This window comes from Asparagus officinalis, chromosome 2 (assembly GCF_001876935.1).
Source record: "Asparagus officinalis chromosome 2, Aspof.V1, whole genome shotgun sequence".
NCBI lineage: Eukaryota > Viridiplantae > Streptophyta > Magnoliopsida > Asparagales > Asparagaceae > Asparagus > Asparagus officinalis.
In genome coordinates, this window is record NC_033795.1 from 79,100,975 (window position 1) to 79,120,047 (window position 19,073).

Sequence of the window (19,073 nt, forward strand, 5' to 3'; positions counted from 1 at the left end):
CTCTTGGAGATATGAAAAAAAGAGATACAAAAAACACACAAGTGTTTTGTGTTGCTGCTGCAGAGTCTAAAAGCGTGAAAGCTTTAGTCTATGCCCGAAGGAACATATCTCTAAACCGAAAGATTTTTACAGATCGAAAGGTCTTTGCCTGAACTGAAAGGTTATTGAACAAAAGGTTTTAACAAAATCAAGGAGATCTCTGCTTGAACCAAAATGTTATTGAACTGAAAGGTTTTAATAGATCAAGGAGATCTATGCCTGAACCGAAAGGTTTTAAACCAAAATATTTAACAGATCGAGGAGATCTTTGCCTTGACTAAAAGGTCTTATAGATCGAGGAGATCTTTATAGTACTTGGTCGGTGCACACCAGTGTACTGTACTGCTATTCCTGAAAACAGTTTGGCATTAGGATCCTCGCACCGGAGTAGGCCAAATATTTCTTTAAGCATAGCATTTTATAAACGCACAACAGTTAAACTTGAAAAAGTTTTAAAATATAGCAGTTTAGCTCTCTAACAGATTTATCTATTTTATTTAGATTTAGCCACAGACGCTAACAATCTTAAAGCAACATTTCTGATCTGTAATGGATCCTACGAGGACACTTGGAGTGGACTGTCTTAAGTTAGAGAACTTTGACGGATCTAACTTTAACACATGGCGTCGAAAAGTGATTTTTGGGATGCAACTTTGGAAAATCTACTATGTGGTTTCTGAGGAGAAACCCGACTCTGAAGAAGATTCTAAGTCTGAAGCCTCTTATGCTAGAGATGATCACTTCTGTAGGAGTTATCTCCTTAATTGCGTGGCCGATCATTTAGTAGATGCTTACACCAACAAACCCTCTGCAAAGTAAATCTGGAATGCTTTGGAGGACCAGTACAAGGATGAGGAGAATCTGTCCAAGTCTCACCTCATTGACAAGTTTCTGGACTTCAAATTCGAAGATGACACTGAGGTTTTGTCTCAAGTCAAAGAGCTTGAAAAACTTGTTATGAAGCCGAAGGATGAAAAGATTAATCTTTGCCAAACCTTCATTTATGGTGTAATTGTCAACAAGCTTCCTCCATCTTAGATGTCAATCTCTACTAACATTCGGAGAAGGAAAGTGCATGTGACTCTATCTGATTTGAAGAGGTTCATTCGGATCGAGGACGAGATTCGAACTCGCACGAAGAATGAGCTCATTGCTAAACAAAAGGCGTTTACTAACATGGTGACTGCTAACTCTGAGAAGGGTACTAGTTCTTCTTCTAAGAAGAAGAAGAAGTCATTTAACAAAAAAGAAGAACTAAAATCTGAAGAATCTACATGTTCAGAAGAAAGAGTTCAAGAAGAGTGACAAATGATTCAACCGTGGGAAGCAATGACATTTTGCCAAGGACTGTAAAGCACCAAAGAAGCGAACAACACACAATGTTAATTAAGTTGACAATTGTGTGGCTATGCTCTTCCAAGTGATAACTCCCAACAACATCTCTGGTTGGTGGTTAGACACAGGTACTACCTGCCATGTTTGCTCTAATAGAGATTCGTTCTCTTCTTATGTAGCTGCCAAAGAGAACGTATCAATGGCTGATCGTTCTGTGATTCATGTTCTTGGAACTGGGATAATGGTGCTGACTCTCTCTTCAGGGAAGACTCTCACATTGAAGGATGTAAAACATATTCCCTCAATTTCTAAAAACTTAGTCTCAGGAAGCCTATTGTGTTATAGAAGTATGATGCTAGATTTTCAAGGAGGAAATGTTGTGTTATCTTTTAAGAAAATATATTTTGGAAATACATATCATACTGATGGCATATATAAAATTAGTACTATCATACCCAATTCAGTTGTTAATGAAATATCCTCTTCTGCATACTCCACTATGTTATGACATAATAGATTGGGATATGTAAATTATAGAAAACTGTCTAGCACGGAGAAGTTAGGATTACTTCCAAAATGCAGGGGTAACAAACTTGAGAAGTGTAAAGTCTGTGTGTAAGCGAAACTGGCAAGGAAGCCCTTTTCAAGTGTCATAAGGAGCACTAACCTATTGGATCTATTCACTCATATACTTGTGACTTCAAGAGCTTCAACACTCAAGGTGGCATGAAATACTTCATCACCTTCATTGATGATCATTCTTGATTCTGCCACGCCTATCTACTAAAATCTAAAGATAAAGCCTTCAACAAGTTTATCGATTTTTAGGCTCGTGTGAAGAAGCAACTTGGACTTCAGGTGAAAAGACTCAGGAGCGACAGAGGAGAAGAGTATCGATCTAAGGAGTCAGAAGCATACTTCAAGGAGCATAGAATCATTGCTGAGACTACTACTCCATATTCTCCGCAATCTAATAAGATTGCAGAAAGGAAGAATAGCACATTGACCGAGATGGTGAATTTGATGCTAATCACATCTGGTCTAGATACTTACTATTGGGGAGAGGCTATGCTAATAACAAACTAGATTCTGAATAGAGTATCTTATTCCAAAACTATCAGTACTCCCCCGTCAATTATGGTTGGGATATCCGGATCATTTGGATAGTCTCAAAGTGTGGGGGTGTCTCGCATATGTTCGAGTTCCAGATATCAGAAGGCCTAAGCTCAAACCAAAGGCAAACATATGTGTGTTTCTTGGATTTGCTGAAGATAAGTTTATCAAAGATAAATGTTTATTACTTAAAGATATAACAGAGAATGCTAGTACGTCAGATGCACCAGATGAGCCAATTTTGTGAGAAACTAAAAGTGTCAATGATGAAGAAGTTACAGAATCATCTTCCAAGTGTGTTAGGAGACAGAAAGATTTTGAAGATGACTTCATCACCTATAATGTGGAAGGAGATCCATAGACTTTCCAAGAAGCAATGTAGTTAACATATGTTTTTTTGGGCTATAGATGATGAGATGGATTCATTGATCCAAAATTATACTTTGGAGCTGGTGGATGTACCTGAAGGTGCAAGGACTATCAGTTGCAAGTGGATTTTTAAGAAGAAGCTTCATCCTGATGGTACTATTGAGAAGTACAAAGCAAGACTGATAGCGAAAGGGTTCTCTTAGAAAGAAGGAATATATTTCTTTAATATCTATGCACCAATTTGTAGGATCACTACAATCAGAGTGCTTATCGCATGGGCGGCGATAAAAAGGTTTGTCATACATCAGATAGATGTGAACATTGCCTTTTTCAATGGAGATCTCACACAAGATATCTACATAGAGAAACCAGAAGGACTTGATACTCTAGCTGGTAAAGTTTGTAAACTTGTTAAGTCTCTATATGGACTTAAGCAGACACTGAAACTCTGGCATGAGAAGTTTGATGGGGTTGTTCACAACAATGGGTATCAAGTCAGTGAATCTGACAAGTGCTTATACATCAAGGTTGCTGAATGAAAAGTGATGGTTATCTGCATTTATGTGGATGATATGCTCATCATCGGAAGTAATTTGGAGATAGTAATATCTACCAAGAAATTTCTTTTAGCACAGTTTAGCATGAAGAACCTTAGAACTATGGATGTGATTCTCAGAATCAAAATCATATACTCTGAAGAGGATATTTGATTGTCTCAATCTCATTATGTTGAGAGCATGCTAAGAAAGTATGGCTACTATGACCTGCTAGAACTATCAGTGCCGTATGATTTTAACAAGAAGTTTTGACCGAACACTGGAAGACCAGTAGAGCAGCTAAGGTACTCAAAGATCATTGGGAGTCTTATGTACGCGATGAGCTGCACAAGACCAGACATAATTCGCTATAGAAATGCTTAGTAGGTTTACAAGTAATCTTAGAAAGCTTCATTGGGATGCTATTCAGAGATTGATAAGATATTTGGAAAGGAACTACAGGTCTGAGCGTATTCTACACTGGATATCCGACTGTAATTGAAGACTATTCAGATGCGAGCTGGTGCTCAGAACCAAATGAGTGCAGATCTACTGGAGGATTTGTCTTCACCATGGGTGGAGCTGCCGTCTCGTGGAAGTCTAAGAAGTAGACTATGGTTACATAGTCATCGATGGAATCCGAGTTCTTTGCACTTTGTGTTGTAGGAGATGAAGCTGAATGGCTCAGTTGTTTTCTTCAAGACCTTTCTTAACAAAATTACAAGGCATAATTGCTATCTATTGTGATAATCAGGTAGCGAGTACTGTGACAACGAACTCGATGTTCAATGGAAAGAAGTAGACCATTCGTCTGAAGCATGACTATTTGAGAGAACTCATTTTCTAAGGAGTCATCTCTGTGATTAACGTTCGGTCTTAAGAGAATGTGACTGATCCTTTGACTAAAGGTCTAAAAAAAGATATAGTCGAAAGGACGTCTGCTGCAATGGGTCTCAAAATTTTGTGAGTCTTACAAATACTTACCATGTTCATCCAATTATTAGTTCAAAGCTTACACTACTAATAATAGAGATAACTGGTTCGAAAGTCAAGTAAGATTTGTAAAGTTTGGTGAGTCTTACAAATACTTACCATTTCGTCAAGTTATTAGTTCAAAGCTTACACTGCTAATGACAAGATGATTAGTTCAAAAGTCAAGTAAGATTTACAAGTAAAATCCTATCATGGTAAAGAGGATGACTGTTAAGCCTTAATGAGTCCAAAGCATTTTGGATGCAGGCTGTTGGATAAGTAATATGCCTAAATGACTCAACGATGATCCTATCATGTAAAAAGGATGGTTGTTAAGCCTTAATGAGTCCAAAGCATTTTGAATGTGGTGTGTTAGATAGGAAACACCCCTAAAGCACTCATTTAGAATCCTATCATGAGAGATGTTGACTTTTAAGCCTTAATGAGTTCAAAGCATCTCGGATGCAGGACATTTGAAAGGAAACATGCCTAAAGAACTCACCTATACCTGGGTGGAGATTTGGCTGTCTCCTATGGTGTATTGTGAAAAGATACCCAGAGCCATAGCTGAAACCAGGACATGCACATGGCCATAAATGTGCAAGGCAAATGCAAGTGTGGTTCAAAGTAAAAACTACCACATATGAGTTTGATCTTGTGTGATCACTGGATTTTAGACATGTGCTGGTTTAAGTCTCTGCAACACTATGCATCTATCTTTTATTCAGTTGGTCTAAGGGGGATGCAAGTCCTTGCGACATCTACCTTATGCACAACGATTGAAACAACGACACTATTACACGATACTAGTTTAAAAACTTATGGGGGATTGTTGGATATGGTCAAAATCGCTTTCCAAAATTGAGTTTTCAAACTATGGATTTATTAACTACTAGTATTTTTTAGAAATCCTTAATAGCGTAGCGGAAAGATAAAGTTTTGATATCTCAAAGGTCCTGTGTTCGAGGCTTGTCAACGGTAAACCAAGAATTATTTTTATTTCATTAATCTCTCATAAGTTCTAGTGGGTCATGGGCCGTGGGCCCGTGGGCTCGTGGGCCATGGGCTAATGAGCCGAGGATTGGGGCTAATCGGGCTGAGGCGCTAAGTGGCACTTTATAAGGCGCACTTTGCACTTCATACAGATGCATTAGGGCTAGGTGGCGCCCTTTGGCGGCCATGCAGGCTGCCTCGCAGCATGCAAATGAACCTCGCGTTCGCATGAGGGTGCGACACTCGCATTCATAAGAGGGAACGCGACCCTCGCGTTCACGCGAGGCTGGACGCGACCCTTGTATTGCGCAAGAATGTGACCCTCATGTTGCGTAGGATTACGACCCTCACGTTCAGACGTTACTACATGCAATAGTTATAACATTTATGTTATTTGTCATTACAAATATAATTATCATAATTGCCATTATGTTTGTAATGGTCAAATTAAATGTGGATGACCTTTGAGCTAGTCTTAGAGGCCTATATATTGTGTTTCTTGGGGAGCTCTTGGAGATATGAAAGAAAAAAGATACGAAAAATACACAAGTGTTTTGTGCTGTTGTGTTGCTGTTGCAGAGTCTGAAAGCGTGAAATGTGCCCAAAGAAACATATCTCTGAACCGAAAGGTTTTTACAGATCGAAAGATCTTTGCCTGAACTAAAAATTTATTGAACCGAAAGGTTTTAACAGATCGAAGAGATCTCTGCCTGAACCGAAAGGTTATTAAACCGAAAGGTTTTAACAGATCAAAGAGATCTTTACCTAAACCGAAAGGTTTTGAACCGAAAGGTTTAACATATCAATGAGATCTTTCCTTGACCGAAAGGTCTTATAAATCGAGGAGATCTTTACAGTACTTGGTCGGTGCACACCAGTATACTGTACTGATGTTTCTGGAAGCAGTTTGGCTTTAGGATCCTTGCGCCGGAGTAGACCAAATATTGTTTTAAACACAGCGTTTCATAAACACACATCAACTAAACTTAAAAAGTTTTAAAATATAGCACTTTAGTTCTGTAACAGGATCTGTTTTATTCAGATTTAGCCACATGCGCCAACAAAATTATTGAACTTCTTATGCATAGTCCATTAGGTCGTGAGTGATAAATGTCTACCATTTTTGTTGTAGATAATTGTCTCCAATCTAAATGGATTCAGTTACTGATACTTGTGGAGTCCCATGTGGAATTTAGAGGTTTTTTCTCTCCTTTTTATCCTTCTGCTTCTGTTGCCATTTTTTGGCCAAAAAAATCATTTTAATTATGTAGCGTATTAATTGTCATTAATTTTAATGCTTAGCATCTTGTGTTATTATGATTTAAGTTCTTAAATGACTAATCTACGTTTGAACTTTGTTCTTGTCTGGTTAATAGTACAATGTTTACTGACATCCCTCTACTTTTTACAGGAATCTTATATCACCGTGTCATTTGAGAACATTGAAACCTTACTTGATATGGTTTGGCATAGATGATTGCATATACATTTGCACATACATTAATTGTTATCCTGCAGGCTTGTAAATTCTACAATATGATATTCACATAAAAGATTAAAAATTTGACCTTTTTTTTTCTAGGAAACTAGCAAAGAACCTCCGCATAATGCGGGTGAAAAAAATGAATTTAAATCCATGTAAACAATTGACAAACATATTTCTCTGAAATGATTTAATCTTAATACTCATAACGGTTGAAAGGAATTTGATGTTGCCCAAAAAGATAACATTATAAAGCAGCTTGGGCAAGAGATGTACTAGAAATTTTTTTTTTTAAATATAGCTGAAGTTAGAAAACATAAGGATTATACCATACTACAAACAAATATATCCGTATACATGTTCATATCTAGAATCATGACTCAACTTATTACAGATAGAGGGTTGAGAGTTAGTCTAACCAAAATCAGTTGGAAAGATGAAGTCTCTATTCTTCAACATATATCAAGTGATTAGCAATGTTAATATTTACATAACGAAGAGGGAAAGGAAGCAAAACATTGACTGTTCAACATATGTGGATACACATTAATACCGAGTGCCACAAGAAGAGTCGACTTCAAAGCTTCTTCAGGTTCCATCTCATTGTTCGTGGTGCCTTGGTCAATCCTCAGGTTCAATCTTATTATTTGCAGTAGAACCAACTCATTGAACAAACAAAAAGATGAGTTTGCTAATTCTTGAAACTTGAAATCAACAGAAAATGATAGAAAGGTTAAAATACGAGAGGTAATTGGTTGGGCTGGGGTTAAGAGTTGCTCGACGAACAAAGTAGAGTTAGGACCTAAAAAAATAGTTTTAGTCCCAAACTTATTTGTGTTGTGAGATGCAAATTACAACAAAATATAAAAAAATAGTTTTAGTCCCACATGTTTGCTATCATGGTCGTCGAAGTTGGTAGCCTCCTCGGTGGTAAAGTCTTGCGCCATCAAGACACTCGTTTTCATTTTAAGTTTTAGTCCCACATCACTCGGCTGCAAGGAAAGGAATGGGCTTAAATTAATATGCTAGGTTTATGTTGTCAGATAACTAGCTTGGACATTATACATTCTTTAGTTACTCTTCCTTCTCGACAGAAATATTGATATTTTTTTTGAGGGTAAATTTATAATTTCATTGAAGAAGAGATACTGATGGCAAACTTGTGCCAATCCTCAGCAGTAATATTCCTTCGCTACTAATTGGGCATCCATCTCAATCTCGATACATGAACAACCCACGTCAAGCTCAAGCTCACACCGAGAAATATTGATATCAAAGTGATTAGCAATGGATATAAGAAACAGTGGTATATGAGTGGTAATCGACAGAAAATGTGTTGCAACTCTTGATACATATATATATATACATATATATATATATATATATATATATATATATATATGTCACATTACACGATTTTTACTACAGATTGTTACATGTGTGGAAAGTTTCTCCGCACGTGTTCTACCTACACTGTTGAGTTGTGTAACTTGTGTTGCTATCCATTTGTGCGAAACAACAGCGTGTCACAAGGTTGAAAAAAATTAAATTATAACTCTTGTTGTAGTGATGGTTGTTATTAAGGTAGTGCAAAGAGAGGAGTTAGGTATAAAAAGGAACTCAAATTCTCTCCAAATTCCAAATATCCACAATCCTCACGTAAGCTTTTTAAAAAAGAAATAAATTTAAAGAAAAATCTTTACGTGATATATCGCATCCGAAATCTCAACGTTGAAACCCACCAAAAAGTGCCAAATAAATATTCCTACAGTCCCCTAACACCAAACACCATCACAGCCGATCACAAAATGACGCGAACGGAAAACTGGTGGGTCCCACCTGTCAGAAAGTACATCTATATCAAGGAAAGAAAGCAAGTTGTCATCCTCATTCTCGCTCTCGAGCGCTCGAATCACGTGTAAGTTAGCGAAAAATTAAAAATAAAAATAGAAAGAAATAAAAATCTCATTTTTAAATTCGTCGGTTTCATTTCCCTAATTTCTTTCAGATTTCATTTTGTTTTGAAGATCGGGGAATGGGATTGGATCTACATGAATCACAACGATCGCTCCCTTCAAGATGATGACAATCGACAGAGGACACAGAGGTTAGGGTTTCCTTTTCTCTTTTTATTTAATTCGGATCTTCTAATTTGTAACTTATTCTTGTGATTTGATGGTAATTTGAGGGGAATTGTATGTATAATGAGGGAAGTTTTGATCTTGGGATAGGTAGGGTAGTTATTGGTGGTTTATGTAGTGGATTGCAAGTGTAAGGATTTTTCGTAGGTTTTGGAGCATTTGAATGTTTTGATTGATTGCTTTGCGTTGCGGCGTGCTTATTGTCAAGATTAGGGAAGTGTTTGTGAAACTTTTTATTAGGGTCCATTTAGTCCCACATTGGCAAATGGAGAGTCAATTGTGGGTTTATATGGGATTTGGGCAATGTCCCACTAATTGCTAGCTTGTAGGCGAGTTCTGCCAAGTCCCTTACAGATGATATTAAAGCCAACTCGAGTGTTGCAGTGTTCGACTGGGCCTAGACTAGTGCACGTCCGTCCAGCATGGATGCCAAGACTCTGGAAGTGTAGTGGTATGTTAGGGCTCATTTAGTCCCACAATGACTAAATGAGGAGTCAATTGTGTTTACAAGGGGTCTGGATTCTTATTGTTTAGGCATGTCTAGTTCCAGTTTGGTTGTGATTGGAATTGTTGACTCTTTCATGAGAACCACCATTCTTATGTTGCCATAGTGTTGTTGAGGTTGCACAAGTGCATTTAAATGGTGAGGGTTGATAGAACATCGGTGCATGATTTAATAAATACAAAAAATAATTTGGACATCAGTATATTGTGGACATACTGAGGTAAAGCAATATTGAGCATGTGTAGTTTAAACGATAATGCTAGAAAGGGGAATACATAAACATATACTTGGACTGTTTGGCAACTCACCTGCTAACCATGATAATAGGACTAACTTGGTTAAGGGTTTAAAATGTGTTTGGCAAAATCTTGTATGAGCAAACGAAATTAGACTAGTTCATTAGTTGAAAAAAGGCCCTCAACTAGGTTATCTCTGGACCACCCCCACCTTGGTTCAATCCTTATCCGGTTAAGGCCTTAGTCAGATAAGTGTGAAGTTGCCAAGCACACCTGTAAGGTATGGATGTAAATCAACCTTTTGCAACTAAATTATCTGATAGGGATGCAATCAAATGTCATTTAGCCTAATGTATTTATGTTACAATTTGCTATTTTTTCGAATATTTTAAAGATTTGTCCAAAAACGTGACTTAAATGTAAATATAATTTTCTTCCTAATTTTTTTATCTGATTAGCAACCAAATCTAAAGAATATCCAATTTGTACTATAATACACATGAAGATATAGTAACAAATTGATACAGACCTCTTATGTAACATATTTGTTACAAAAAAAGTTCAATTGGGATTGTGCCTTTTATTTAGTTTATAAGTGTAATGTTTAGTTATCAAAATTACCTGATGATACCTTTATAACCATTTTTTATTGCGCATATGGGGTATGTCTGTTAACAACATCACATCCTTTGGTTACCACTTCTTGTAAGTAATGTTTTAATTGAATAAAAATCTCCAAATGTTCACTTTTGTTTTTGATGGATAAGAAAATGACTGATACACTACTGAGAATCCGAATCCATAATCATGTTCAAACTATAATAACCAATGCGAATAGACACTCTAGGTTGAATTTGAATACAAGCCTGCAACTAATACATCACATTTCTCATTTTATAGAATTGAGCTAGAAACCCGAAACACATAACCTAATTAAATTGAATGTGTGATCCAATTCAAAAAGTATTAAGTAGGTTTGGGTTTGAATTCCTAATGTAGAATCTGAAACCATTTAGACCTTATAACGTTACCCTTGTTCGTATTTCTGTCCTAAATCAAAACGCCGCTGGAGAAGATGAATATTGGGCTTAGAAATTTAAAACCTTGAATCTCACCCGAACCCGATACATCCAAACCCGATGCATAACATATAGGCTGCTACTTGAATGACCTGGTTAACCTTTCTTTAGACAATAGTCCAAATATGAGCTAATAGCATCAAAACGCAGACATTTTCCTTATAACATTGATATCACTCAGAAACATCATATGAACTGATACTTATCTTTGTGAGATATCAATTAATACACATGAGTGAGCCATTTACATGTACCATTATACCGATGTTACAGGTGGGAGGGTGCTTATGTATTGCATTCAACCTTGGTTAAGAATGCTTTGTAAATTTCAAATCTGTAATGCTCAACATTTTTCTTTCATTGGTTATTATGTTTGACAGAGGGGGGAGGGGAGATAGAGTCTGAATTTCTCTTCTAGTTTCAACGTTTAATAAAATGACACCAGTGAGAGGAGGGATTCCTACTTCTTAGCTAGGATTTTTGAATTTAATTAGATTGTAGAGTTCTCTCCTCTTTGGCATTCGGTCCATTAATTTGGTCTTTGCGCCATTGCTGGTGTCTCTGCTTCCTTATTACGTCATCGCTCCATTGCTGTCATGGTCCTCGGTTGAAGTTGTTTATGGTGTTGAGTTCTCTCAATCTCATGGTTGCTGTTCCTTGACAAAATAGAGCGACCAATGGAGAGAGAAGTAATTAGATTGCGATTGTGAGTGAAGAGTTGGAAATATTGTAGCTTGTCATTATCAAACATGGGAAAGAGGAGTTAAGTGCTTGACGAATAGTGGAGTGGCAAAGAATTTCAGAAAGAGCTAATTAAAATTAGTCCCGACCATAATAGTGTAAACTGAATGGTTTCAGTATATGTTAGCTTGGGCTTGGGCTATTTTCTTGACTAAGAAGAGACACACGACTTTTTTCTCTTTTCATTCAAATCAAATCCAAATGCTATAACTAGGGTTAAATATTCATTTTCTTTTATAGAACCTAAATAATACCTAGCTTGTTTGCTCATTAGAAAGCTGTATAGATGGGCTTACTTGAAATATACTAGTATCTTGCACGCACATGTACATACTTACTAAATTCTTATATTAAAACATATTAAATTGCTTTCTAAAAAGTTAAGAAGCAATTTCTAAAAATAATAAATGTGCATTTAACTATATTATTATTATTATTAGAACACCAATATTTCATGTAGGCCCTGTTTAAGAGAGATGATGCCACCTATTATGAACACATGCCCATGTACTCCATATAGGCTAAGGAAAAGTACTTAGTAGAGGCTAATCAATAAATCCATATTTTTTTTTTTACTTTTGAGGCTATATATCAAACTCACTGATAAAACACTCGTCCATCTTCACTTGGCGTAACTCGAATCTCTGCACGGTCTTAGTTAAACAGGTAATTTTTAATTAACAAAATTGTAACTCCTATAAAAAGTGTATGATCAACATTAGAGAATATCTATCTACGAATAGCTATCAATATGAGGCCTGCTAAATTCATTTTCATTATTTTGAGGGGGAAATCAATGTAGGTCCCAATTGAAACATGAACTGACATCATTTATGAACAGAGATTTAGTGAATTTTGTCTTATATTTTATGTGGATCGACTTTTAGTATTTCCCTCAGAAGAACTTCGTAAGGATCCTTGGTAAAAAGTGTATTTATGATGTCATGCTTGAACTGTTAGTCATGAATTTATAGTTTAGATATAAGATCAAGTAGTTAAAAATTATATTTCAATTAAATATTGACCTATCATAGTTTGAAAATTGAAAGTAGATTTAATCAAGAAAATGTTAAATTTTAATTGGGAATCACTCAATATTTGGACACTTTTCCACATTTGATCTCTAGGTTCAACTTAATTTGCAAAATACTTCGATAAATGATGTAATTAGAATTTATTAAAAAGTACTCAATAGATTCTTAGAAATTCTATTTTCTTTTCTTTTTGGCAAAAAAAGATTTTATAGAAAGAAATAGAAAAATTTCTTTTCAATTTGATGTAACTAATTATTTAGCAAAGGTTTTTTTTTTCACAAATACCACCTTTAAAATTGGATGAAAATACAAGAACAACCTTTCAATTTCAATTTATATAAAAAAACCACCTTTAAAGGGAGTTTAGTTTTTAATGAAACCACCTGGACCTATTTGCTGGTTAAGTTTTGATTAAATATCTAAAATGCTTTTGAAAAACACACTGAAAAATATGTCAACAGTGGTTAATCATATATGTCATGATCCTAACACATGTATTTTAAGGTTATTTTGGAGATTTCAATTGGAATTTCTACAAAAAATTAGTCAAGGTGGTTGCAGTTCTATTAAAGGCACGTGCCGAACCGTGTCTCATGCGCTGTGCAATGTGGGACAATGGCAAAGTGCTTTCATCTGATGTAGTACTGCTTTTTGCACCTTGCAAACACCATGCGCTTTTGGTAGGGTGCATGTAATATCTAACCTTTTGTTCTTTAACAATTTACCCGGGTCTTTATGCTTGATAACCCATATCTGAAAGAGCAAAATAAACCCATTAGGCTTTTTGGTAGCTCGATTAAGAACCTTAACTAATCCTCATTTACTAGTTGAGTTTGCTTCGATATTAGTCTTGATTTTACTTTTATTTTGGAGAATTGTGAACTTTGCTACTATGTGAGATGTGTTAGCGTTGAGAATTAAACCTTATATTGTGATTTTTAGTAGATATTATATATCTGGACATATTTTATGTGAAAATTCATAAAAATGTTCTTTTGTGCTCGATTATCTATCTTGTAAAATTGTGTGTGCGGTGTACACCTCGCTTCACTCGAGCACGCGCATCATGTTGTGCCTTCTGCATGTGCGCGTAAAGGGCCCTAAATTACGCGTTGCACATTAATAACACTGTGGTTGATTGCAATGGAAAACCTCTTTAAAGATGGTTTCTGTATAAATTAAACTTGAAAGGTGCTTTTTGTAATCTCAACCCATTTTAAAGGTGGTTTTTATGAAAAACCCTTTATCAAAATATGTGTACAATATCATATATCTAAGGTTTTAAATGACGACCGACATGACAGGCATGCGGCTTACATGTTGCTTTGGGAGATCTAATGCCACGATATCATGTTTTCGAAGTCGTATGACGTTTTGAGGATAAATATCAGGACATGTCAGAATATGTCGGCCTCTAAATATTTGCCTATATCCTGATTTTAAAAACCTTACTCTTTCATGCTCCCAAAATTCCAAGCATAATTATCTAATTGCCACAATTTCAATTAAAAGTACTTGATAGCCACGTTTAGAGAAAATTATGCTTCAAAAATAATTTTCTCTGTTTCTTCTCCTTCACTTCCTCTCCGGGGAGAAGTGAACTAAGCGTTCACTGCCAAATTTCGACTTTGGATTGTGTTTTCAACGATGAAGGGTTATAGGGCCTCCCTCCCCCCCTCTCTCGCTCTCTTTCTCTTGTGATCAAGAAGCAAGTTTCTAGAATTAGTTAATAATCTTAAACATTATATGTTACTTGCATTTTGTATGTTTAGACTATATATTTTATCAAGTATGTTTAGGTTGCATTTAGGATGTCACGCCCCCGAAACTGCAGCGAAAAAATTCATAAATACAGGGTACGTGACAGCAGCGACCCATGCACAAGACAAGTTTTATGCATGAGTCAAGCCTGACACTTCATATCACATAGTTTATCTTAAAACATTTATAAACCTACTGATGATAGAAGTTCAGAGTAACTATATATATGTATATAATCGATACTTACAACCCACAAGCTCACCATTATAAGCATTTTATTAATTCAAGCACATTGTTGACTGTATGTAATATCAAAAAGGAGACTCTATATAACACCTCTCAACCAAAAGCTCTAACCAAAAGTTCGGCTAGTATGAAGCTACACCGGATCTGAATTTTTTTTAAAAACAACGGGATAAGTTAGCGCTCAGTGAGAATATTTCCCACTAGAGTTCCTAGATAACTAACAAAATAATAATAAGAATAATTCCCAGAATAACGAATTATAAGTTTTGCATCAGAAATTCAAAATAGCAAAATACTATCCAAATATCATAATATTTTCATCTTCAAAAAAGAATGCACCAATTGTACTTTCTTTCTTATGTGCAACTTAATATACTGTGACATTTCCTGGAATCAAACCCTTTTTGAATCAATGTAAACATTAAAAAAATTACTAATTTGTATAAAATCAGAGGATTATTGTTTTCTCAATTTCACAGTCAATTATCAGAATCTTAATTCTCGATGAGTTATTCATGAATGTAAAAGTTACCTCATTGGTCACACTAAGGCTACAAATTATAGTCCAGTAGTAAGGGAATGCGTAAAACGCATCACATAACAGATAATTTCCGAGAATCGAATGCACCTAACACTATTATGATTACTGGGCAAATACAGAGGGGCCAGAGCAGATTTCAGAATGGCCAATACAGAAAGGTCAATACAGAGGGACCAATACAGAGAGGCTAAATAAAGGTGCATTCACCATATGACAGGTATAAGTCACTCCATAGTGGACTATTTGAGGATTTGAAAACATCGAGAATCACATGTCAAATGAGTAATACCTTGCGTATCAGAATTTACAGATATTTTCAAATAAAATGGACAAGACAAAACTCCTCATTTTAGTTAAAATAGTTTACGAATTTTTTACTTTTCTTTATTTGTATCAGATACTAAACCACGAAATTTTTTTGATTCTGTTAAACTGTTGAAATACATTCCAAATACTTCATCAAAAACTTTCAGATAAAACAATGCCTACAATTATTTGAAATTTCATGAGAGCCAAATTCACTTTTTATATTTTACATAAAAATCAAATTTGTTTTTCATATCTTGTACGGGGCTAACATCGTATTATAGGATAGACCACAACAGAAATAAATCAAATCTTTATATACATGAAAATGATATATTATTTATTTTTCGATCACAAGATAAATCAAGTATAACACTAATGCAAATTTCATATTATAAAATACTAGGGAGAAATCATTGACAAACTTACACCATGCTCGTAATCCTCAAAATGCTAGTATACTCTCTCTTTTTTGTTCAATCTACAAAAAATACTTTGATAAGAGATCTACTTAAAGTCATCATTTGCCTTGGATAGCTATTAAGCTGGACAATTGGTGGAGGATGATTCATTTTCCTGTTCACTAACATACAATAGGCACAATCTATACCAACTGGATGATTATATTATTTTCACCAGATTCTTAATAAAACAAAACCCATAAGAAACTTGATTTCCATCCTTAATTACTTATTTATATCAGATTGCTCTCGACGTCCAGGTGAATCTCAATTATGTCATTAGCCACCACTTACTACTTACTACTAACAGCAACTAATTAAAGATCAAATATTGGTTCAAGGTCAAATCATTTGAACAATCACTTCTAAACTTAAACCGTTAAAAATCATTGATCCACTAATTCATTTCAAAAAATTTCTAACTCTTCTGAATTATATAATTCAATAACTTTATCCAATTTCTTTCCTTAATTAAGTTATAAAAAGGTGGAATCATATTTCTCTCATAATTCCAATTCATTTACACTTGATATCATGTATTTCTTTGTACTGATAATCTCCAACTTTTAGTAATTAATTAAGATGATATCGCTCATAATTCCAATTCATTTACACTTGATATCATGTTTTTTACTGATAATCTCCAACTTTTAGTAATTAATCAAGATGACATCGCTCATAATTCCAATTTATTTACACTTGATATCATGTTTTTTTTTGTACTGATAATCTCCAACTTTAGTAAATAATCAAGATGGCAAACTTCAATTCATGTGTGTAACTCTAATCATAAGGTATAAGATAACTTATTATCTCCCACTTTATTTTGCACATGTACATGTCCATTATCAATACTAAAACATCATTATATACCTCAGTTTAATAATCATGATAATGAGTCTTATTTATTTAATCAATCTTTTGAATCTTGATAACTCCACTTATTTTTTTTATCCATTGGAAATATTAGTCTAAGCAGCATGAATCAAGACACTGAATTTCACTAATATGAATGACAGATCTAAAGTTTTAACAAAGTTTTTCATAGGAACTCATTTCCTGGAAACTAAACACATTACACTAACGCTTAAAACACTCTAGTTTATAGGGTCTACTTATAAGGAGGCATCACATTTAGAGAGTATCTAGATTGCAGAAATACATCTTCTAGTCCCAACGGACTCTTATTATTTACACTATAAGTCCAAGGGACATAGAGGCATATACATCCATGTTAGAACTATTCAAAACCAAGAATAATTCAAGTGATCCCCATGCTTCCTAACTATTGGAAAATCCTATACAGAACTAGTGAAAATACTGTAAATTACTCCATGATAAATCTAAATATTGGATTCATTAATGCATAGAATTGGTGTAATCATCCATCTTTGCTATCACCAAAATAAAACCTTTTACGCTGTAGTTCAATCACATCAATCATAAATAGACTAACAAATAAGATAATTAAAATTATTAGAGTACCCAACTAAATAACTTATAACAACTTATTCTCACTAACATAATATTATCCATACTATCCCTCACATTCCATGACATCAAAACTAAAGAGAAAAATAAAAAATCATATCGTCCAATAGTTTCAAACACTATGCCTTGAAATTAACACATATATTCCAAAATCACTTAATCATTTAATATATCATATTATTCTTGATTATTTGCCAAATAGGGCACTAGACATCATTTATATCTTCGCAATCTAACATTCTCACTTATCACTAAAGCCAATGTTCTAAAAAACGGCCTGGGCGGCCGCCTAGGCGGAGGCGGTGCTCAGGGCGTGCAGAAATGCCCTGAGCGGCCACGTTTAGGCGCTGGAAGCGCCTAGGCGGCCGCCCAAGGCTAAGCGGGCCGCCTCACAATTTAAATAGAAAAAAACGAAAATCCAAACCCAAAACCAAAAAAGAAGAAAACTAACCCTAATTTCACTCTCTCCACGCCGCCAGTCTTCAATCTCATCTTCAATCCCGTCGAGCTCGTCTTCAATCCCGTCGAGCTCGTCTTCAACCGGGATCTGGTCTTCGATCTCGTCGAGCTCGTCTTCGATCTTGCCTGGGAGCTCGTCTTCGAGTTCGAGCTCAACTTTCGAGCTCGTATTCGAGTTCATCTTCGAGTTTGTCTTCAAGTTCGTCTTCGAATTGGTCTTCACTCTTCAAGTTTGTCTTCGAAACTGCCTGGGAGCTTCGTCTTCGACTGGGAGCTTCGTCTACAAGTTTGTCTTCAACTGGGAGCTTCTTATTCAAGTTCGTCTTCATCTCCTCTGTACGTAAAGGACTAAAGACGCTTAGCACAGATAACTTTGGATATTTTGGATTCCCCCCCTTTTTTTTATTTGCACAGATAACTTTGGATTTGTATTACACAACTTCATGTTTAAACCTCGTAAACATGTACAGATTATGCAAGATTATGCAACATTAACGATGTTTTCACACATAAGTCCACTTTTATTAAATGTTAACTTAATATATTTATATTATATTAAGTTTAATTGTTTAAGTTTAAACTGTAAATCTCAGAATTTTGAAAGAGAGTGTAAATATGTAATCATGGGGCTGTTTAATTGTTTAAGTTTAATTGTTTAAGTTTAATTTTAAGTTCATTTTAAGTTTATAAGTAATTCTTGTTGTTCAAGGTTGTTCAAAGTTTAATTGTTCAAAGATTACATTTGTCCAAAGATTACAACTGCATTTGTTCAAAGATTACAACTGCATTTGTTCAAACTTCAAAGATTACATTTGTCCAACATGACTGCATTTGTTCAAAGATTACAACTACATTTGTTCAAAGATTGCAAGTTTACAACTGTACATGGATCACCGCATTCACCTTGTAGTGATAGTTGCAGCAATAACGAATGAAGTTGCTGTTTTTGACCTACAAAATAGAACAATAATAAGTTTGGATAGCATATGTGTTGGTATTTTTGTATTTATGCAATGTTGATTGAGTATATATATATATATATCTCTTCAAGTATCACAATTAAAAAAAGAAAAGAAAAAAACCGCCCAGAAACCGCTTAGGCGCCCGCCTAGGCGTCTAAGCGCTGGGCGCCAAGTCCGGCGCCTAGGAGCGCCTAGCGTTTAATGTAACATTGACTAAAGCATTATCAAATTCCAATCGACCTATAATCTAGGCTCTGATATCATCTTACT

General features: G+C 35.2%; 1 protein-coding gene across 2 annotated transcripts in view; it reads left to right on the plus strand.

Moving 5' to 3' along the window:
* Nucleotides 8,666-19,073, plus strand: part of LOC109831735 — a 34,184-nt gene continuing 23,776 nt past the window's right edge. Inside the window, exons 1-2 of one of the 2 annotated variants that reach the window (XM_020399132.1) lie at nt 8,666-8,758; nt 8,868-8,947. In XM_020399132.1, coding sequence (XP_020254721.1) covers nt 8,920-8,947 — 28 coding nt within the window. In that variant the 5' untranslated portion in view covers nt 8,666-8,758; nt 8,868-8,919. Of the gene's footprint in view, nt 8,759-8,848; nt 8,948-19,073 lie in introns of those variants that run through there. The other variant, XM_020399133.1, reaches the window with a different exon arrangement.